Consider the following 22,750-nt stretch of genomic DNA (forward strand, 5'->3'; position numbering starts at 1 on the left):
CACTACAAGCGTAAGCATGTGCAAAATGTCCTTCAAAATTTATCTTTCGTTCTACAAAAATTTTATCAAGTTTCATCTCAATAAGCATAATATCCCGGTGTTTCAAGCCACATATCAACAAAATATGATGCATCAAAAATCATGCTCTATATTTAAGTTTGAAAATAAATCTTCACAAATGATCCCGCTCAACTACTCCACCAAGATGCTCAAATTTCACAAATCTTTTTTTTTTTTTTTTTTTTTGAAACTGTGCACACATGCTACCCCCAACTAGTGAGAGACATAGTCCTCAATGAGTCGAGCGAAAGAAAAGAAAGTGCACAGAACTAAGCAAGCAAAACAAACAATCAATCATGAAATATAAAATCAAAGCAAAAGAACAAATAAAAACAAAACAAGTAAAGAAAACTGTAAAGAAAGAGAAACAAATCAAAACACTTCCCTGGGGTCTTGCACAAGCAAGATCTCTTCATGTGGATCAAAGACCTTCAGAAATGACTTTAGACGTTATCCGTTGACAGTGAAGCTATTACCATTCTTCGGATTGACAATGTCTACCGCACCATGAGGATGAACGGTCTTTACAATGTACGGCCCACTCCATCGGGATTTCAACTTTCCAGAAAAAATGTACAAGCGAGAGTTGTAAAGAAAAACTTCCTGGCCAAGTGTGAAATACTTTGGATGAATTTTCTAATCATGCAGAATTTTCATGCGTTCCTTTGCAATCTGAGCGTTGTCATAAGCATTCCGACGAGCTTCATCCAATTCATTGATCTGCAATTTTCTCAACCCTGAAGCTTCATCAAGTGACATGTTAACATGTTTTATGGCCCAAAGAACTCGATGCTGAATATCAACAGGTAAATGACAAGCTTTACCATAAACTAATCAATAAGGAGACATCCCTAGATTTGTTTTAAAAGCTGTCCTATAAGCCCACAAAGCATCAAGAAGTTTAACCGACCAATCTTTCCTATTAGGCTTGATGGTTTTCTCTAAAATAATTTTTATCTCTCTGTTTGCCAATTCAGCTTGCCCATTTGTTTGAGGGTGATAAGGAGTAGAAACTCTGTGTGTAATACCATATTTCTTCACAAGTGTAGAAAATGGTTTGTTGCAAAAATGAGAACCCCCATCACTTATAATAACTTTTGGCATGCCAAAACGAGCAAACAAAGATTGCAAAAATTTCAGGACAACATGATGGTCATTTGTTTTGCAAGCAATGACCTCCACCCATTTTGAAACATAATCCACAGTTAAAAGAATATATGTGTTTCCAAAAGAAACCGGAAAAGGTCCCATGAAGTCTATTCCCCAACAATCAAAAATTTCTAAAGTCAGAATAGGGGAAAGAGGCATCATGTCTCTTTTGCTAATGGATCCCAATTTTTGACAAGGCTCACAAGCCTTGCAAAAATTATAAGCATCTTTAAACATGGAAGGCCAGTAAAAACCACTTTGCAAAATTTTTGAAATTGTTTTCTTTGCTGAAAAATGACCACCACATGCACCCATATGACAAAATCTCAAAACAGAAGAAAACTCATCATCAGGAATGCATCTTCAAATCAATTGGTCCGAACAATATTTAAAAAGATATGGATCATCAAAATAAAAGTGTCGTACCTCAGAGAGAAACCGACGCTTATCTTGGGTGGACCATTCAGAAGGCATTCTCTCAGTCACCAGATAATTGACTATGTCAGCATACCAGGGAGCTCTATCAACCACAAACAGCTGCTCATTCGGGAAACTATCATCAAGAGGAAGGCTGACATTTGAAGAAGGAGATGATGACAATCTAGAGAAGTGGTCAGCTTCCACGTTTTCAACTCCTTTCTTGTCCTTAATGTTGATGTTGAACTCTTGAAGTAATAGAATCCAGCGAATCAAGCGTGGCTTTGCATCTTTCTTAGCCAACAAATACCACTTACTGTCTGAGATGGGATAAATGATACCCACTGCGAGTAGCTTAAGCACCTCCTCTTTCACAACTTCCTTCATGGTAGGATTGAGCCTACGTTGAGTATCACGAACTGGTCTAGCATCGTCTTCAAGATGGATTCTGTGGGTACATACAGTGGCATCAATGCCTTTGATGTCAGCTATTGTCCAACCAATTGCGCCTCGATGGTTCCTTAATACTTCAATCAACTGTGCTTCATCCTTCTGATTTAGCTTTGAGGAAATAACCACAGGAAAAGTGCCTTCTTCAGGACCAAGGAACACATACTTTAAATCTTGAGGAAGTGGTTTCAGTTCCAACTGGAGAACTTCTTCCTCTGAAGATTTAAGCATGTCTGGTGGTGGTAGAGCTTCAAACTGGGGTTTCCATCTTGCTCCCGCAAATTGTACTTCAAGTGGTAAAGATGAATCTGCAAAACAATAAAAAAAAATCAAAGTCATCTTCATTGATATGATCAATTTTCTCATCAAGTAAAAATTCAGGTGTCTGAAAAATATAATCATCATCAGAGAATGGAGAAGTTGAGCAAATAAAATATGTTGGTGTCAAACTCTCCACAGCATTCAGATCGCTTGTGTCATCAAAATGTGCTGGCATCTTGCAAGCGTTGAAAACGTTCAACTCAAGTGCCATGTTCCCAAAGGTAAGCTTCAAAACTCCACTTCTGCAATTGATCAATGCATTTGATGTAGCTAGAAATGGTCTTCCCAGGATGACAGGAGCTTGATAAATAGTGAAGACCGGCTGCTGCATGTCAAGAACCACAAAATTCACTGGGTAGTAGAATTTGTCCACCTGGACCAACACGTCCTCTACAATGCCCCTCGGTACCTTAACGGATCTGTCAGCCAGCTGTAGCATGATGGAGGTCTTTTTCAGCTCACCCAATCCTAACTGCTCATATACTGAGAACGGTAGCAAGTTCACACTACTCCCCAAATCAAGTAAAGCTCTCCCAATGCGTGATTCACCAATCATAATGGAAATGTTGGGAGAGCCAGGATCTCCAAACTTCCGAGGAGTCTCGCTCAATATCAATGCACTAACTTGCTCCGTTAGGAAAGCTTTCTTCTTCACATTCAGTTTCCTCTTCACTGTGCACAAGTCCTTCAAAAATTTTGCATATGAAGGCACTTGTTGTATGGCATCCAAGAGTGAAATATTGATCTTCACTTGCTTGAAAATCTCTTGGATCTCCGTGTGATACTTGTTCTTTTGGCCAGCTGCCAATCTCTGAGGATAGGGAACCACAGGTTGGTATCCCTTACTAGTCTCAACATCTGCACTCACAGGCTTCTTCAGCTCTGGTCTTACTACCTCTGGTTCTTTCTCAACTTCATCATTCTCTGTTACATCTTCAGGTGTAGGACCAACTACCTGTGTGTCTATAGGCATCTCTGGTTGGGGAACTTCCTTCCCACTTCTCAAAGTAAGAACTGCATTTGCTGTCTCAATAACATCCCCTGAGACATTATGCACTTGTTGTTGTTGCTGCCTGTACACTTGAGGATTAGGCTGAGGCTATGCTGGAAATTTCCCTTTCTCTAGGGTGCTCAAGGTTGTGCTCATCTTATTAATAGTGCCTCGCAACTCATTTATGGCCTGAGTGTTCTGATTATTTGTGGTGGCCTGAATCTGCATGAATTGCTGAAGTGTATTGGCCATCTGAGCCATACTGTCATCTAGAGTCTTCTTTGCAGATGATGAAGGCTGAGAACTCTGTGCAGCTACATGAGGCTGAAATCCAGGAGGAGCTACATAAGGATAGCTCTGAGGATTCTGATATGGTGGATACTGGTGTTGATGAGCACCCTGATTAAATGGCTGCTGCTGAGGTGGTGGGGACCGACCAGGCTGATCATTTCTCCATGAGAAATTTGGGTGATTCCTCCACCCCGGATTATATGTGTTAGAGAAAGGCTGATTATGTGCTCTATTAACCCAGTTAGCTGATTGCATCTGCTCAGACCCACCTTCTTGAAATACTGGCATAATCGGGCAGTCTTGGGTCTTATGGGTTGAATCAGCACATATAGAACATGCCTCTACTACTTTCACAGCCTTCACTTTTTCCATTTCCATGACCTCTAGTCTTCTAGTCAATGCAGCTATTCGGGCCTGAACATCGGTGTCTTCTTTAAGCTTATATCTACCCCCTCCAGAAATAGCCCTCAGTGGCTGTGCTGCTAATGGAACTCGATCAGTACGAGTGTTTCACTGTTGTGCGCTCTCAGCAAGGTAGTCAAAAAACGATAGTGCTTCATCAGGTTCCTTGCTGAAGAACTCCCCATTGCACATTGTCTGAACAAACTGCTTGCATTCTGGAGTAAGACCAGTGTAAAAATAGCTCACCAACCTCCAAGATTCAAAACCATGATGTGGACAGATGTTCATCAAATCCTTAAATTTTTCCCAACTGGCCTGAAAAGTCTCATCAGGTCTCTGACTGAACTGACTAATTTGCTCTTGCAAAAACTGAGTTCTCTGAAAATGAAAAAATTTTTGTAAGAATTCACGCTGCATATCAGACCAACTAGAAATAGAATTAGGCCTCAAAGAATTAAACCAAATCTTCACTTTATTCTTTAAAGAGAAAGGAAATAAACGAAGTCTAATGAATTCATCAGTAACAGCCCTAGTGATAAAAGTAGTACAAGCCAACTCAAAATCTGTCAAGTGCTGGTAAGGACTCTCAGAATCCATCCCGTGGAACTGAGGTATTACTGACATCATGCCATACTTAATAGAGAAATTAGATGCATTTTCAGGTAAAACAATGCATGAAGGTGTAGTGGTGCGAGTGGGTTGCAAATAATCCTTAAGAGTGCGTGGTGCAGGTGCAGCCATGTTTTCTAGTTCAATTTCAATTTCCTCACCTGACTCACTAATAAAAAAGACAGAAGAGTTATCTATCTCCAAACTGTGTATACTACTCTCAACACTCGATGTGACTATATGCAACCTATTTGAACTGTCCCTCACCCATGACATGAAACATCAGTTTAAAGAGCATAATAAAAATAACGAGTTTAAATTTAAGTTAAAATACGTTCCCCGGCAACGGCGCCAAAAACTTGACTCACTCAAAAATGAGTAGCACTAAAGCTATCCCAAGTGCAGGAGGATGTCGTGTAATAATTAGGAATAAATTACTAGATCGTCTCCTCAGGGAAAGTTACTTAGAAATCAAACTCGTTGAAAAAGGTGAAAAACTTCACAAAGAGAAAATAAAATGATGGTATGTGCAATGGATGGGAGAGGACACTAGTCTTGGACTAGATTCATATTTTTGGATTTTGATTGTCGGATCGTAATGTAAAGGACTAATAGATTAAACTCAGAAATTGATAAAACTAAATTAAGAATTAAACTAAATTAGGAAGTAATTGACAAAATATGCACTGAAATTGAAAAGCCCCAAATTCAATGTTCTAGGGTTCATCATTATATTCAAATCACAAATTTTCAAATTAAACCACCGTAATTGTAATCAATACTAAAATGAAAGCTTAACGAAACGATAAGAATAAATAACACGAATTAAATGAATAACAAATAAATTACTCAAACGTCTAAATCAAAATTCTCTAAAATAATTCAGAAACTCAAAACTGAAATGAAATAGTAAGTAGGGAATTGAAAAGATCAAGCCAGTTGAATGGAGATGAAGATTCGAAGCGGTGGAGGAGGCTGAGCTGCAGTGGCAATTGGACCCCTCAAGGAGTTCTTCAATCTGCTGCAGTGTGAGTGAATGATCCAGTGGAAATTGTGTAGCTGCGTGAATGATCGATTGAATGAATCCTCCTCTTCGAATCTGAACGAAAATCAAAGGAAAAATGAATTCTAAGTGTTTCTCTACTCAAAAACCGAGTTTTTCAGCCCAAGAGTCGTCCTAGGATGTAAAAAAAACATATATATAGTTTGACGGCGGAATGAACCCTGATCTGTAAAAATACGATATTCGCTCGAGCGGAGTGTCGAGCGAACATCGAGCGTTCGACTCTGCCTAAATTCGATCGAGCGGCCTGTCGAGCAAACATCGAGCGTTCGACTGTGCGTGAATTCGCTCGAGCGGCCAAATGCCTCCGCTCGAGCGATCTCTTTTCCCGCATCTCGCTCGAGCCCACTGTCGAGCGGAAGTCGAGCGTTTGAAGCCTGACTTCGCTCGAGCGGCCAGAAGCCGCAGCTCGAGCGAAATGTACCATAATCCATATTAATTGACAGTTGATAAAATTAGAGCAGAAATTCATGCTTTTAATCAATTAAAATCACAACTTTGATTTATTTATTTTTCCATATAAAACCAATGATAAAGTAATGAAAGAATTAATATATATTGGTTCCAAAAGCATTAAAAATGCAATAATTCAACTCAATCAAAAATCGAAAAAATAAGTAATCGGGTGATTTTCCCATTAAAATTTCAAACGGCAAATGATTTTTAAGTACAGGAGTAGGCATGCGATTTATTAAATATGTGGCGGTGTGGAAAGCCTCAGCCCAATAGATGTGAGGAACCAAGGCATGAGAAAGAAGAGATAAGCCTGTTTCGACAATATGACGATGACGTCTTTCAACAATACCATTTTGTTGGTGAGAATAAGGGCAAGTGATTCGGTGATTAATTCCAAATTTTAAGAAAATAGGATGAAGAGGCCGAAATTCACCCCCCCCCCCCCAATCAGTCTGAATGGAAAGAATCTTGGAAGAAAATTGTGTAGTGACATAGTTTAGAAAGGCAAGAATGATAGTTGTAACATTAGATTTTAATTGCATGGAAAAATACCAAATGAACTTAGAGTAATCATCAACAATGGACAGAAAATAACGAGATCCTTTAGTAGATAAAACTGAGGCCGGACCCCATACATCCATGAACATTAATTGAAAAGGAAAGGTAGAACGTGTGGGAGAGACAGGATGAGGAAGAGCATGAGCTTTTGAGGAGAAGCATGCTGAACATGAAGACACAGTCGTGCTGGTGGTAAGAGGAAGACTAAACCGTTGAAGAGTCAAGGATGTGGTACGAGGAGAAGGATGTCCCAACCTGGAGTGCCAAAGCTGAGCCGATGTTCTAACAGCAGAAAAGGCTTGCAGAGAGATGGAAGAGGGCACTTCAGCCGCATGAAACACATATAAACCATTCTCAACGGACCCCTGAAGAAGAGTTTCCTGGGAACGAACATCCTTCACAAAAAAAAATAGAGGAATGAAATTCAAAGAATACATTATTGTCAAGACAAAACTGACGTACTGAAAGAAGGTTGCGAGATATAAAGGGAACATGAAGTAAATTATTGAGAAGAAAGTTGCCATTATTGGAGCTGAAGTTGGCGGATCCAAAATGCTGAATGGGAATACTAGAGCCATCTCTGATGCATACTTGGTCTGATCCTCGATAAACACTAGAATCCACATTAAGATTATTAATATCAGAAGTAAAATGGTGCGTGGCAGCGGTGTCAGGAAACCATGTGTTTGAGGAAGAAAATGATGGAGCAAGAGCAGAATAATTAGCCGTAAACCCAGTAGGTGGAGGAGTGGGATAAGAATGATCATATCGATGATAACAGGCAGCTGCTTCATGACCCAGTTTGCGACAAACTTGACACATGGGGCGTGAGTCCATGGAGTAGAAAGAAGCCCTCGGCCATAACCATGACCGCGACTTCGACCTCCACGGAAATTGTTTCCTTGACCACGAGAGGAAATATTTGAAGCAGTGAACTTGGTGGTGTTATGGGCGGCGATAGAGGTGCCAGAAAGGAGGGACTGGGTTTGATGGGAGAGCCTTGATTCATGATTCAAAAGGTAACTGAAAATCTGGTGAGGTGATAGAGAATCTGGACGTGTGGTTAAGGAGGTTACAAGACTCTCATATTCGGTGCCCAACCCAGCAAGAAGATAAATTGCAAGTTCAGAATCATCTAGGGGACGGCCAGCGGCGCTTAAGGAAGAGGCAAGGGACCTTACTTTATTATAGTATTCTATAACCAATTCAGCTCCTTTTTTTAGCATAACAAGCTAAAATTTGGTATGTATGAGATGTGCAGAGGACTTGGCAGCAAACAGGTTTTGTAAGGTCGTCCAAACCTCACAAGGGGTAGAACAATCCAAAACTTGTGCCAAGATCGAATTAGACAAAGAGGAATTGATGGTGGAAATAATGAGTTTATCCTGTAAACGCCATTGCGTGTGCGTTGGATTTTGTTTATCATTTAGCATAGTTGGAGGTTGAGGGAAGGAACCATCAACATATTAAAAGAGTTGATGCCCTTCAAGGTAAGGAACAATCCGAGCTTTCCATAAAAGGAAATTTTCGATTGTAAGCTTGAAATTGATATAATGAGATGCAGTGGTAAGAAGGGTGGGATTTGTGGGAGTTTTATCTGTTTTGGCCATGAGTAATGAAGTAGCCGAGAAGTAAAAAAAATTGGACGTTGGTCCGTTTACGCTCCGATACCATGATGAAAACAGAGTATAGACACACTGAGTGTTTGATAAAAGGCTTTAAAGAATCTGCTTATAAAGAAATGTACTGCATCATTTTACTGAATATTTCCTCACTGCATTACAGGAGTATAAGAGGTCCGTATATATAGACCTTGTCATAATAGATTTTGCAGACAAATACCATACATCATTTGACACCTGTCCAACCTAGTTTATTACAAGAAGATTCTTCAGACTTCTTCTCGATTATTCTAGAAGAGTCTATTGCTTTAACAATCATTAACCATTAAAAGCAAGAATACGGCAAGCAAAACTCTGAAGCCAGTCATATTCGCATTGTGGTTCCTGAGAGAATTCTTGTGCTTAAAAGGTATCATATTTTTTGTTCTCATTACTTCTTCTTCTTCTTCTTTTTTTTTTTTTTTTTTGTGGGGGGGGGGGGGGGGGGGGTTGATTTTTACCCTACTTGTGAGGACCTCTGCCTTTGCTTTTGCTGTGAAAATATCTACTTTTGCTGCTTGTGAGGATCTCAGTTTTATTTCGAATTGTAATCTACGAGTTCTACCCTAAGATTTTCTCAAGGATACTAGATTCTGCATATACGAGTTCTGCCCTAAGATTTTATTAAGGATACTAGATTTTACATATACATCGTAGGATGTTGAGATAATTCTAACAAGTGAGAAATTTTTGGTAAAACACGTAGAAAGGGAAAATAGAATGTCCCCTGCACTGCAATGGGAAATTCCCACTGCCCTGGAAGTCTCTAGGAGATGGTCAGCGAGAGATCGAAAGAGAAATCATAGATTAGTGCATCCGGAAATGTGCTTCACTAGGTGAATTAACATGGTGTGGATGGGTTTAGTGTTGTATCCCTTGACATGGGCTGAATTGACTGCATAATAGGTGCACATGTTCATCGTTTGTAAGCGCATTAAGTTATATACATGAGCATTGCATGCATGTGCTCGGTCCAATGTGGCAGAAATGTGTATATGAATTGGTGGGTAACATTGAAAAGGGAACAGGGAGATAAGACTCGTAATCCCATACCTTCTTCCTATGAAAGATTGTGTAGGCCTATCTTATCTTTGTCTTACAATATTTGGAGCATTTCAACTTTTTGCACCTTCTACATACCTTTTGCCCATTTAAATCATGAGATTAGGTTTTTAGTCCAATCTTCTGGTCATCATCATCAACTCCATTCTATATTTAAAAATTAATTAATTGATTAATTTAATGTGTTTTTTTCATTGTAAATGGTTGGATTATCCATCAAGGATAATCTTAAAAGGAGAGAAGAGTTATCTTACTGCACCTGGCTGGTGGTTAGGTAGATTCTGTGTATGCAAGGACAGAGAATTTATTATGTCTAATGGTAGACACCCCCTGCAAAAGGAAGAAAGGTTTCCATACCTTCTAATAGAAATACTTAATTCTCCCAAGAAAAAGAAAGTTTGAAGTAATTTTCTAGTTAATGGTTAAAAATGCTACGTGTCAATTGATAACACTGAAATTAATAACACTAGATATGGTCTTAGATCTCACGAAGTATGGTGCAAAAGTTGGTAGGGACACTCGTATGGTTATTAGATGCATTGATTATTTTTGTAAGGGGTAACCTTTGTACGCATCTAATATGATGGATTGTATATTAATGAAATCACTCACTCAGTGTCATTAGATGCAGTTGTTGTAATTACTTGTGACAGATTTAGAATGTCTTCATCAATTTCTTCATCTTCTATTGTGAAAGAAGAAACTAAATTGTTAAGGAAGAAGGAACCACTTTGAAAAAGAAAGAAGGAAATTGTGAAGAGGGAGTTGGGAGTGGAAGTCAACCAAGTCGATATTCAAAGACAGCAGACATCCGGCATGAACGCACAATACTTCGTATGTATTAGGTGATTTCCATAATAATTTCATTGTATTTGATACAATCATAATAAAATCTCCAATTAATAGGAACTTTGTACATCATGGTTTGAAAACTTTGTTGTGTATAATCATGAACTCCTAGTCGCTCAGTTTGTTGTAGTGGACAGATGGATTAATATACCTAACGGGGTGTATTTGGATCAGGATAATTTAATGCTTCATTTTTCTTTTGCTGGTCAGAGGATTTTTATCTATGAGTTGCCTCTTCCTAAATTGGGATTTTGATGCATTTTATTTTCTTGAGATTGATTCCAGTGTTTTTTTTTTTTTTTTTTCCTTTCCAACCTGAGGTCAAAAAGTCCTAAGTAACTCGAACACAGTTCTAATAAACGTGGAGAAGCTGTTAAAATTTATTAATTCCTTGGTGCAACACATGCCACGACTTCACAACCACCTGTAGTGCTGAAGTCCAAACCTGACTGCCTGAACCATCAACAACCTCAATGTCTTCACTATATAATGGTTCTTCTTCAAGTTCTATACACACGAAAATGACCTGAGAAAGAATATTACATAAGTAATGAACATGGAATTTTAAAAGGAAAACGTAACTGATTAATTTTATGATTTCCTTTATAGCAGCCTCATCGGATCAATTTGTCACTATCCAGAAACGGAGGCTTGCAGCTAATAACACAAACAAAATGACAATGAAACGCCAAAGACAAGAAGTTGATATCCATTAATAGCAAAAGTCGGTGGTGCTTTTTACATGAAAAATCATATAAACTTAAAAAAATGAAAAAAAATAGTAGGCGGTGCTTCCAAATAAATGAGAAAAACTCCTTAATCATCATGAAAAAGGTGGTTCGAAAATCCCATAAATAAGAGGCACTACTTGTCTTCATCAATGTAATTTAAGATCATATAATTAGCTGCAGTAAACTGCAAGACCAGATTACATCACTCCTCATTCCGATCTCGTTCGATATCCCCAAGCACAGCTCCATACAGGTCCGGTTGTGTCCCAGCCAAGCTATCCTGTTGTGTTCCATCCACCCCAAGTTGCATCTGATCATATAATAAAATATTGACTTAAAACGAGATTTAAAGATCATGCCATACAAAATCATGAACATTAGAGAGAGTGACATGATGTTCTATATATATATATGCATATATATTGTGAAATGCCACCCTTTTTAAGAACTTTTTAAACACAACATGCTTGCTCATGAACTTACAGAGATATGGTCTTGTGAAGGCAAAAAGTGTTGAGTTATAAATACCAGTATCGTATATTGCAGATGAAGGCAAAAATTGACAATCAAAAAGAATTTAGCATAATTTAGAGGTTACCATATTCACTTCAAACAACTCGGCATAATTTATGAGTTATCATGAATACTTCAAACAATTTAGCATAATTTATGAGTTACCAGGAGCATTTTAAACAACTTAGCATAACTTATGGGTTAATAAAAGCACTATGGCCGTGCTTTAAATATGGCAGTGAATTACAAAGAACTAATTCAAATTTTTGGGACCAAACCAGGAAGTCACTCTCAATATTCCAGAATCGCATGCATGTTTGGGTAGATTAAAAATTTATCAAAGATGACAGATAGAAGAACTAAAGAACAGCTTAAATTAAAAGAACATGGCAAATGAACTTAAAAACAAAATCCCAACAAATGAGAATTAGAGAAGATTTGTGCAGTCCATCGAAGTTGGGTTATTATCGAAGATGAGGCAAAACTAATCTATTTCTTTTGCTCTAGCACAAAAGTGAAGAAACACACCAATAAAAAGCAATGATGAAGAAGCGCACCAATAAAAAGGATGAATATTAGAGTATGATAACAGACTCATTCATGGGTAAAAGGACGAAGCACACTTCCCCGCCAACAAAAACAATTAAACGAAGTGAATTCAATTAATTGAACCCAGAAAAACAAATCGAAAAATACCAAACTACTCTAAAAAAGTTTCAAATGAAATAGAGAAAGTTGATGCACTCACCGTGCGAGAGGGAGTCAGAAACTTCCACTGCACGAGTACGAGCAAGTTTGCAAGAGAGGGTCTGAAGGAGAAGAAAGGGTTATGGGATATTTCGGGCTACGTAAATGCGAGAAGAGTCGATGTAGTAGGTTATTGCATACAAAGAAAAGCACTTCCTCAGTGTATAAATCATTTCTAAAACAAAATCAATGCTTCCACCATTAAGATGTAATAGTTATAGTTAAAGCAAAGCAATGGAATCCAACCAACAGATCTGAGACGACGAGGAGTGGCGGTGGGGGAAAGGATATGACTTTCCAAGAATACTCACAATCTGAGAGAGAGAGAGAGAGAGAGAGAGAGCCGGCATGAGATCACTTCTGGCGAGTGCGTAGATGTGGCAACATGGGGGAGAAATGGTGGCAGAGATGAGAGAGAGACCCACAATTGGCGACAATGCAGAGTGGTCAAATGCCGGGAAAAATGGAGCCTGGTATTTGCATCGTGGGTTTGCATCCGTCGTCTTGTTGTCTACTTCATGTTTTCATTTTTTTTAAACTACCACCACGTCATCTGGGAGTGCGCAAGTCGTGCGTGAAATAGACTGTATATAGAAGAACAGATAGGGCAATAGTCTGTCCATTTCTCATCCTACCAAACCTAGCAAAAGACTTCATAAAACATAAGCTACGGAGACGCCACCAAAAATAAAAGGAAAGATCCCATCTATATACAAAAGGAAAATGCTGGAGAGAGTAAAAACCCAATAACAGAATGAAAAAAAAAAAATGGAGTCGTTATATAGTCAAAACTACAAGCTTACTACGATCAAACAGTTACACATTCTTTAATGTCTGAACCACCCCCACCCACCCGTGAGTAGCCTTAGTAAGGGTGAACTTGTATGCATGTGCCCCATGTCACACGTTGGATTTCCCTTGAGATCAAACTGCGAGTTAAGTGGGAGGCCATGGCAGTGGGCTGTAATGCTAGTCTCCCCGGGGGTTTAGGTTCCATGGGTGAGTCCTAAGGACTCTACCATGGGGTGATTCCCCAGTCATAAAAATAAAAAATAAAAATTGTCTGAACCACCCCCTCTCAATGCAAAAAAGCCTCCCAAAAAATAACTTCCTAATTACCTAATTCCTATAAATCTGAAAGACGCCGAATTCCAGAAGAGAAAAAAGTAGGCTTCTTTAATATTTAAACAACAATGTTGCCACGATTACGTGCATGCTCTGTACCCTTTATCTCCAGGAAAATATCAATCAGTGGGTCTAAACTCAAATGTACTGAGATATAAAATCTCAAACAAGTGCTTATTCCTCATGGAGATGGGGGTTACGGAAATTCCGCAAGTTTCTTTACAAATTTACACAAATATGATCATCCATTGGTTAACTAGTAGCAAAAATCTTATAATTCCAAACATAGAAATTAAGATTTTCCGAACAAGCCAAAAGAAACCCCTAATTTCATATGAATCTAACGAAAGACGAGAAAAATCTAAACTTTTTACAAATGAACAGGCTTCCAGGGAGAAAAAGTACAAAGAAAGATACCTTACGAGCTTAGAAAAAGAGAATATGGATGGTACCCTCTGAGTCTCTCTCCCAGATGCGCAAATGATCACTTGGAAGTTTTAACCCCATCGTTGGCGATCTTCTATAGGGATTGGGAATTGCTACTGCCAGAACTGGATGTGCTTTCTGTTTAAAAACCTTTCACTTCTGGGGCTCCTTCTGATTGGTCACCGGCTGACGGCTATATATTGAAAGGGGAAGATGCTACTGAGTCGGGCTAGCGTGCCGCTTGCACGCTGGTGTAAAATTTATTTTTTATTTTTATTTTATTTTTTTATTCATATTTTTTTAAATATATTTTTATAAAAAATAAATATATATCAATACATTAAAAATTACTTTCTTAATTATTAAATTAAAAAAAGATTTCATTGAGCGGACAAATTGAGTGGTCACTATTGGGCGGCAAAGTAGCTTTTTTCAATGTTAAATAGTTATTTTGTACTTTCAATCTTACCGTTTATATATTTAATTTTATTTTTTTATTTAATAATCAAGTAAATAATTATTAATAAAATTATTTTTTAATAATTATTATTTTTTTATTTAAGATAGCTGGCTGATGGCTTCAATATAAACATCGACACATGTAACATTATAACACCCATGTTATATTATTGATGTGGTTAGTTGTGATTTTCGTTTTTTTCCAAGCAAAATCACTTGTGACGATCCAAAGTCGCTGTAAAAGGTCTTTTATGTGGCAATTTTTTCGATCCCTAGAACAAAAACGCAGCTACAGTTAATTGTGATCTCTTGTAGTGAGTAAGCAATAGAGGTCATGGTCTAGTTCCAATACAAACATAAACAAAAGTAGTCCAAAGCAAATAAAATACATATCTAGAAGTAAAGTAAACTAGGCCCCCATGAAACAACATTAAATCTAAAAAAGCAGGGATAACACATGGTCCATGAAGCCCATCAAATCAAACCCATCTCACATGGATACTCAGATATGAGCTTGTGATAGAAAGAGGGCCAATAGTAGTATGAAACATAGAACACCCGAAACGTAAATGATGGGTCCAATCACATAACGGTAGCGCGTGTTTGATACATGGTTTATTGCCTCCACTGCAGCCATGTAAACAAATGATACTGGAATAAAAACCAGTACAATTATAACGCCGACCATGTTGAACGGAGGACCAGATCTTAAAAGCTTAAGCAGCACATCAACTAGCTTATTGGTAATTCTTATGAAAATGGCGGTGCAATCATAATCAGTCTCATCTTGCTCCCTTGCACTGCCAAACAAATAAAATAAGAGAATGAGAAATTGAATAAATCTTATTTTAAATGAAATAAGCGGAAGAGCTAAAAATAATAATAATACTACTATAAATGTAGATTCAATATCCAGGCTTCAACTTTTAGATCATGTATGTGGCTGTAAAGTTTTGGTCATCCCGCGAATGAAATCAAATCCCTAGAGGCCCATAGCCCAATATATTCATATGTGCTTATACATAGAAAAGTCAAGAATTTATACGAAGAGATTGGGTAGTTTTTTGTTTTTAATTTTTTTAATAATGGGAGACCTTGAAAATATTTATTAAGGGGGTATATTTATAGCTCCTGGGAAAGTATGTGGGAAACTACAACCTTTGGTTCTTCTGTAATTATATCCAAGGCAATAGATATATACGTAATTCTTTTATCACCGGGGTCTGTAACCAGGAAAGTGTTGGCATTTCTGTAATTCTTTTATCACCGGGGTCTGTAGCCAGCCTGTAACCAGGAAAGTGTTACACTTTCCTGGGAGCGCGCTATAAATATACCCATTCAGTTTAGTTTGCAAACACACAGACGGAGAGAATAGCAGCTAACAGCAGCAGCAACTCCGACAATATGAGGTAATTATTGTCTCGATCTATCATTTCGTATCAATTAAAATCTCTGGTCTTCACATGCCTTTGTTAAATTTCTATTAATCATATATTTTTGGTTAATAGATAATATTGTATATTGTATATATTTTTTTTTGTTCAGAAATAATTTATCATAGCTAGCTAGGCTAGGCTAACTGTTATTGATATAATATCTACTATATTCAAATTAACTTCTTTAAAACCCCTCTCGGTAAAATAATATCTTAAAATCCTCATATCCATAGACCTTAATAAATATTTTCAAGGTCTCCCATTATTAAAAAAATTAAAAACAAAAAACTACCCAATCTCTTCATATAAATTCTTGACTTTTCTAGGTATAAGCACATATGAATATATTGGGCTATGGGCCTCTAGGGATTTGATTTCATTCGCGGGATGACCAAAACTTTACAGCCACATACATGATCTAAAAGTTGAAGCCTGGATATTGAATCTACATTTATAGTAGTATTATTATTATTTTTAGCTCTTCCGCTTATTTCATTTAAAATAAGATTTATTCAATTTCTCATTCTCTTATTTTATTTGTTTGGCAGTGCAAGGGAGCAAGATGAGACTGATTATGATTGCACCGCCATTTTCATAAGAATTACCAATAAGCTAGTTGATGTGCTGCTTAAGCTTTTAAGAGTGATGAATTTATCTGGTCCTCCGTTGAACATGGTCGGCGTTATAATTGTACTGGTTTTTATTCCAGTATCATTTGTTTACATGGCTGCAGCGGAGGCAATAAACCATGTTTCAAACACGCGCTACCGTTATGTGATTGGACCCATCATTTACGTTTCGGGTGTCCTATGTGTCATACTACTATTGGCCCTCTTTCTATCACAAGCTCATATCTGAGTATCCATGTGAGATGGGTTTGATTTGATGGGCTTCATGGACCATGTGTTATCCCTGCTTTTTTAGATTTAATGTTGTTTCATGGGGGCCTAGTTTACTTTACTTCTAGATATGTATTTTATTTGCTTTGGACTACTTTTGTTTATGTTTGTATTGGAACTAGACCATGACCTCTATTGCTTACTCACTACAAGAGATCACAATTAACTGTAGCTGCGTTTTTGTTCTAGGGATCGAAAAAATTGCCACATAAAAGACCTTTTACAGCGACTTTGGATCGTCACAAGTGATTTTGCTTGGAAAAAAACGAAAATCACAACTAACCACATCAATAATATAACATGGGTGTTATGATGTTACATGTGTCGATGTTTATATTGAAGCCATCAGCCAGCTATCTTAAATTAAAAAAAATAATTATTAAAAAATAATTTTATTAATAATTATTTACTTGATTATTAAATAAAAAAATAAAATTAAATATATAAACGATAAGATTGAAAGTACAAAATAACTATTTAGCATTGAAAAAAGCTATTTTGCCGCCCAATAGTGACCACTCCATTTGTCCGCTCAATGAAATCTTTTTTTAATTTAATAATTAAGAAAGTAATTTTTAATGTATTGATATATATTTATTTTTTATAAAAATATATTTAAAAAAATATGAATAAAAAAATAAAATAAAAATAAAAAATAAATTTTACACCAGCGTGCAAGCGGCACGCTAGCCCGACTCAGTAGCATCTTCCCTTTCAATATATAGCCGTCAGCCGGTGACCAATCAGAAGGAGCCCCAGAAGTGAAAGGTTTTTAAACAGAAAGCACATCCAGTTCTGGCAGTAGCAATTCCCAATCTCTATAGAAGATCGCCAACGATGGGGTTAAAACTTCCAAGTGATCATTTGCGCATCTGGGAGAGAGACTTAGAGGGTACCATCCATATTCTCTTTTTCTAAGCTCGTAAGGTATCTTTCTTTGTACTTTTTCTCCCTGGAAGCCTGTTCATTTGTAAAAAGTTCAGATTTTTCTCGTCTTTCGTTAGATTCATATGAAATTAGGGGTTTCTTTTGGCTTGTTCGGAAAATCTTAATTTCTATGTTTGGAATTATAAGATTTTTGCTACTAGTTAACCAATGGATGATCATATTTGTGTAAATTTGTAAAGAAACTTGCGGAATTTCCGTAACCCCCATCTCCATGAGGAATAAGCACTTGTTTGAGATTTTATATCTCAGTACATTTGAGTTTAGACCCATTGACTGATATTTTCCTGGAGATAAAGGGTACAGAGCATGCACGTAATCGTGGCAACATTGTTGTTTAAATATTAAAGAAGCCTACTTTTTTCTCTTCTGGAATTCGGCGTCTTTCAGATTTATAGGAATTAGGTAATTAGGAAGTTATTTTTTGGGAGGCTTTTTTGCATTGAGAGGGGGTGGTTCAGACAATTTTTATTTTTTATTTTTATGACTGGGGAATCACCCCATGGTAGAGTCCTTAGGACTCACCCATGGAACCTAAACCCCCGGGGAGACTAGCATTACAGCCCACTGCCATGGCCTCCCACTTAACTCGCAGTTTGATCTCAAGGGAAATCCAACGTGTGACATGGGGCACATGCATACAAGTTCACCCTTACTAAGGCTACTCACGGGTGGGTGGGGGTGGTTCAGACATTAAAGAATGTGTAACTGTTTGATCGTAGTAAGCTTGTAGTTTTGACTATATAACGACTCCTTTGTTTTTTTGTCATTCTGTTATTGGGTTTTTACTCTCTCCAGCATTTTCCTTTTGTATATAGATGGGATCTTTCCTTTTATTTTTGGTGGCGTCTCCGTAGCTTATGTTTTATGAAGTCTTTTGCTAGGTTTGGTAGGATGAGAAATGGACAGACTATTGCCCTATCTGTTCTTCTATATACAGTCTATTTCACGCACGACTTGCGCACTCCCAGATGACGTGGTGGTAGTTTAAAAAAAATGAAAACATGAAGTAGACAACAAGACGACGGATGCAAACCCACGATGCAAATACCAGGCTCCATTTTTCCCGGCATTTGACCACTTTGCATTGTCGCCAATTGTGGGTGTCTCTCTCATCTCTGCCACCATTTCTCCCCCATGTTGCCACATCTACGCACTCGCCAGAAGTGATCTCATGCCGGCTCTCTCTCTCTCTCTCTCTCTCTCTCTCTCTCTCTCTCTCAGATTGTGAGTATTCTTGGAAAGTCATATCCTTTCCCCCACCGCCACTCCTCGTCGTCTCAGATCTGTTGGTTGGATTCCATTGCTTTGCTTTAACTATAACTATTACATCTTAATGGTGGAAGCATTGATTTTGTTTTAGAAATGATTTATACACTGAGGAAGTGCTTTTCTTTGTATGCAATAACCTACTACATCGACTCTTCTCGCATTTACGTAGCCCGAAATATCCCATAACCCTTTCTTCTCCTTCAGACCCTCTCTTGCAAACTTGCTCGTACTCGTGCAGTGGAAGTTTCTGACTCCCTCTCGCACGGTGAGTGCATCAACTTTCTCTATTTCATTTGAAACTTTTTTAGAGTAGTTTGGTATTTTTCGATTTGTTTTTCTGGGTTCAATTAATTGAATTCACTTCGTTTAATTGTTTTTGTTGGCGGGGAAGTGTGCTTCGTCCTTTTACCCATGAATGACTCTGTTATCATACTCTAATATTCATCCTTTTTATTGGTGCGCTTCTTCATTTCTTTTTATTGGTGTGTTTCTTCACTTTTGTGCTAGAGCAAAAGAAATAGATTAGTTTTGCCTCATCTTCGATAATAACCCAACTTCGATGGACTGCACAAATCTTCTCTAATTCTCATCTGTTGGGATTTTGTTTTTAAGTTCATTTGCCATGTTCTTTTAATTTAAGCTGTTCTTTAGTTCTTCTATCTGTCATCTTTGATAAATTTTTAATCTACCCAAACATGCATGCGATTCTCGAATATTGAGAGTGACTTCCTGGTTTGGTCCCAAAAATTTGAATTAGTTCTTTGTAATTCACTGCCATATTTAAAGCACGGCCATAGTGCTTTTATTAACCCATAAGTTATGCTAAGTTGTTTAAAATGCTCCTGGTAACTCATAAATTATGCTAAATTGTTTGAAGTATTCATGATAACTCATAAATTATGCCGAGTTGTTTGAAGTGAATATGGTAACCTCTAAATTATGCTAAATTCTTTTTGATTGTCAATTTTTGCCTTCATCTGCAATATACGATACTGGTATTTATAACTCAACACTTTTTGCCTTCACAAGACCATATCTCTGTAAGTTCATGAGCAAGCATGTTGTGTTTAAAAAGTTCTTAAAAAGGGTGGCATTTCACAATATATATGCATATATATATATAGAACATCATGTCACTCTCTCTAATGTTCATGATTTTGTATGGCATGATCTCTAAATCTCGTTTTAAGTCAATATTTTATTATATGATCAGATGCAACTTGGGGTGGATGGAACACAACAGGATAGCTTGGCTGGGACACAACCGGACCTGTATGGAGCTGTGCTTGGGGATATCGAACGAGATCGGAATGAGGAGTGATGTAATCTGGTCTTGCAGTTTACTGCAGCTAATTATATGATCTTAAATTACATTGATGAAGACAAGTAGTGCCTCTTATTTATGGGATTTTCGAACCACCTTTTTCATGATGATTAAGGAGTTTTTCTCATTTATTTGGAAGCACCGCCTACTATTTTTTTTCATTTTTTTAAGTTTATATGATTTTTCATGTAAAAAGCACCACCGACTTTTGCTATTAATGGATATCAACTTCTTGTCTTTGGCGTTTCATTGTCATTTTGTTTGTGTTATTAGCTGCAAGCCTCCATTTCTGGATAGTGACAAATTGATCCGATGAGGCTGCTATAAAGGAAATCATAAAATTAATCAGTTACGTTTTCCTTTTAAAATTCCATGTTCATTACTTATGTAATATTCTTTCTCAGGTCATTTTCGTGTGTATAGAACTTGAAGAAGAACCATTATATAGTGAAGACATTGAGGTTGTTGATGGTTCAGGCAGTCAGGTTTGGACTTCAGGACTACAGGTGCTTGTGAAGTCGTGGCATGTGTTGCACCAAGGAATTAATAAATTTTAACAGCTTCTCCACGTTTATTAGAACTGTGTTCGAGTTACTTAGGACTTTTTGACCTCAGGTTGGAAAGGAAAAAAAAAAAAAAGCACTGGAATCAATCTCAAGAAAATAAAATGCATCAAAATCCCAATTTAGGAAGAGGCAACTCATAGATAAAATCCTCTAACCAGCAAAAGAAAAATGAAGCATTAAATTATCCTATACAACAAACTGAGCGACTAGGAGTTCGTGATTATACACAACAAAGTTTTCAAACCATGATGTACAAAGTTCCTATTAATTGGAGATTTTATTATGATTGTATCAAATACAATGAAATTATTATGGAAATCACCTAATACATACGAAGTATTGTGCGTTCATGCCGGATGTCTGCTGCCTTTGAATATCGACTTGGTTGACTTCCACTCCCAACTCCCTCTTCACAATTTCCTTCTTTCTTTTTCAAAGTGGTTCCTTCTTCCTTAACAATTTAGTTTCTTCTTTCACAATAGAAGATGAAGAAATTGATGAAGACATTCTAAATCTGTCACAAGTAATTACAACAACTGCATCTAATGACACTGAGTGAGTGATTTCATTAATATACAATCCATCATATTAGATGCGTACAAAGGTTACCCCTTACAAAAATAATCAATGCATCTAATAACCATACGAGTGTCCCTACCAACTTTTGCACCATACTTCGTGAGATCTAAGACCATATCTAGTGTTATTAATTTCAGTGTTATCAATTGACACGTAGCATTTTTAACCATTAACTAGAAAATTACTTCAAACTTTCTTTTTCTTGGGAGAATTAAGTATTTCTATTAGAAGGTATGGAAACCTTTCTTCCTTTTGCAGGGGGTGTCTACCATTAGACATAATAAATTCTCTGCCCTTGCATACACAGAATCTACCTAACCACCAGCCAGGTGCAGTAAGATAACTCTTCTCTCCTTTTAAGATTATCCTTGATGGATAATCCAACCATTTACAATGAAAAAAAACACATTAAATTAATCAATTAATTAATTTTTAAATATAGAATGGAGTTGATGATGATGACCAGAAGATTGGACTAAAAACCTAATCTCATGATTTAAATGGGCAAAAGGTATGTAGAAGGTGCAAAAAGTTGAAATGCTCCAAATATTGTAAGACAAAGATAAGATAGGCCTACACAATCTTTCATAGGAAGAAGGTATGGGATTACGAGTCTTATCTCCCTGTTCCCTTTTCAATGTTACCCACCAATTCATATACACATTTCTGCCACATTGGACCGAGCACATGCATGCAATGCTCATGTATATAACTTAATGCGCTCACAAACGATGAACATGTGCACCTATTATGCAGTCAATTCAGCCCATGTCAAGGGATACAACACTAAACCCATCCACGCCATGTTAATTCACCTAGTGAAGCACATTTCCGGATGCACTAATCTATGATTTCTCTTTCGATCTCTTGCCGACCATCTCCTAGAGACTTCCAGGGCAGTGGGAATTTCCCATTGCAGTGCAGGGGACATTCTATTTTCTCTTTCTACGTGTTTTACCAAAAATCTCTCACTTGTTAGAATTATCTCAACATCCTACGATGTATATGTAAAATCTAGTATCCTTAATAAAATCTTAGGGCAGAACTCGTATATGCAGAATCTAGTATCCTTGAGAAAATCTTAGGGTAGAACTCGTAGATTACAATTCGAAATAAAACTGAGATCCTCACAAGCAGCAAAAGTAGATATTTTCACAGCAAAAGCAAAGGCAGAGGTCCTCACAAGTAGGGTAAAAATCAACCCCCCCCCCCCCCCCCAAACCAAAAAAAAAAAAAGGAAGAAGAAGAAGAAATAAGAACAAAAAAAATGATACCTTTTAAGCACAAGAATTCTCTCAGGAACCACAATGCGAATATGACTGGCTTCAGAGTTTTGCTTGCCGTATTCTTGCTTTTAATGGTTAATGATGCCTTTAGTGGATTTGGTTG

At 37.3% G+C, this 22,750-nt stretch overlaps 1 protein-coding gene and 2 long non-coding RNA genes across 5 annotated transcripts; 2 read left to right on the forward strand and 1 right to left on the reverse strand.

Annotated features, from left to right (window-relative positions):
• Positions 1-11,032: 11,032 nt before the first annotated feature.
• Positions 11,033-14,080, reverse strand: LOC122291292. Its single transcript, XR_006236585.1, has 2 exons — positions 13,873-14,080; positions 11,033-11,380 (listed from the first exon to the last, which is right to left on the reverse strand). It is a non-coding gene; the product is annotated as an uncharacterized LOC122291292 (long non-coding RNA).
• A 1,563-nt stretch (positions 14,081-15,643) lies between these two features.
• Positions 15,644-16,846, forward strand: LOC122292990. The gene is made up of 2 exons (XM_043101583.1): positions 15,644-15,749; positions 16,325-16,846. The coding sequence occupies exons 1-2, from the start codon at positions 15,745-15,747 to the stop codon at positions 16,632-16,634; spliced, it is 315 nt and encodes a 104-aa protein (XP_042957517.1). The 5' UTR covers positions 15,644-15,744; the 3' UTR covers positions 16,635-16,846.
• Positions 16,847-17,345: 499 nt separating this feature from the next.
• LOC122291315 lies at positions 17,346-20,453 on the forward strand. Of its 3 annotated transcripts, none has more exons than XR_006236597.1 (3): positions 17,346-17,602; positions 19,097-19,157; positions 20,106-20,453. It is a non-coding gene; the product is annotated as an uncharacterized LOC122291315 (long non-coding RNA). The 3 variants fall into 3 exon arrangements; XR_006236598.1 differs by lacking the exon at positions 17,346-17,602 and adding an exon at positions 17,609-18,847; XR_006236596.1 differs by lacking the exon at positions 17,346-17,602 and having other exon boundaries at positions 18,803-19,157.
• Positions 20,454-22,750: the final 2,297 nt, after the last annotated feature.

This window comes from Carya illinoinensis, chromosome 13 (genome assembly GCF_018687715.1).
Source record: "Carya illinoinensis cultivar Pawnee chromosome 13, C.illinoinensisPawnee_v1, whole genome shotgun sequence".
NCBI classification, from domain to species: Eukaryota; Viridiplantae; Streptophyta; class Magnoliopsida; order Fagales; family Juglandaceae; genus Carya; species Carya illinoinensis.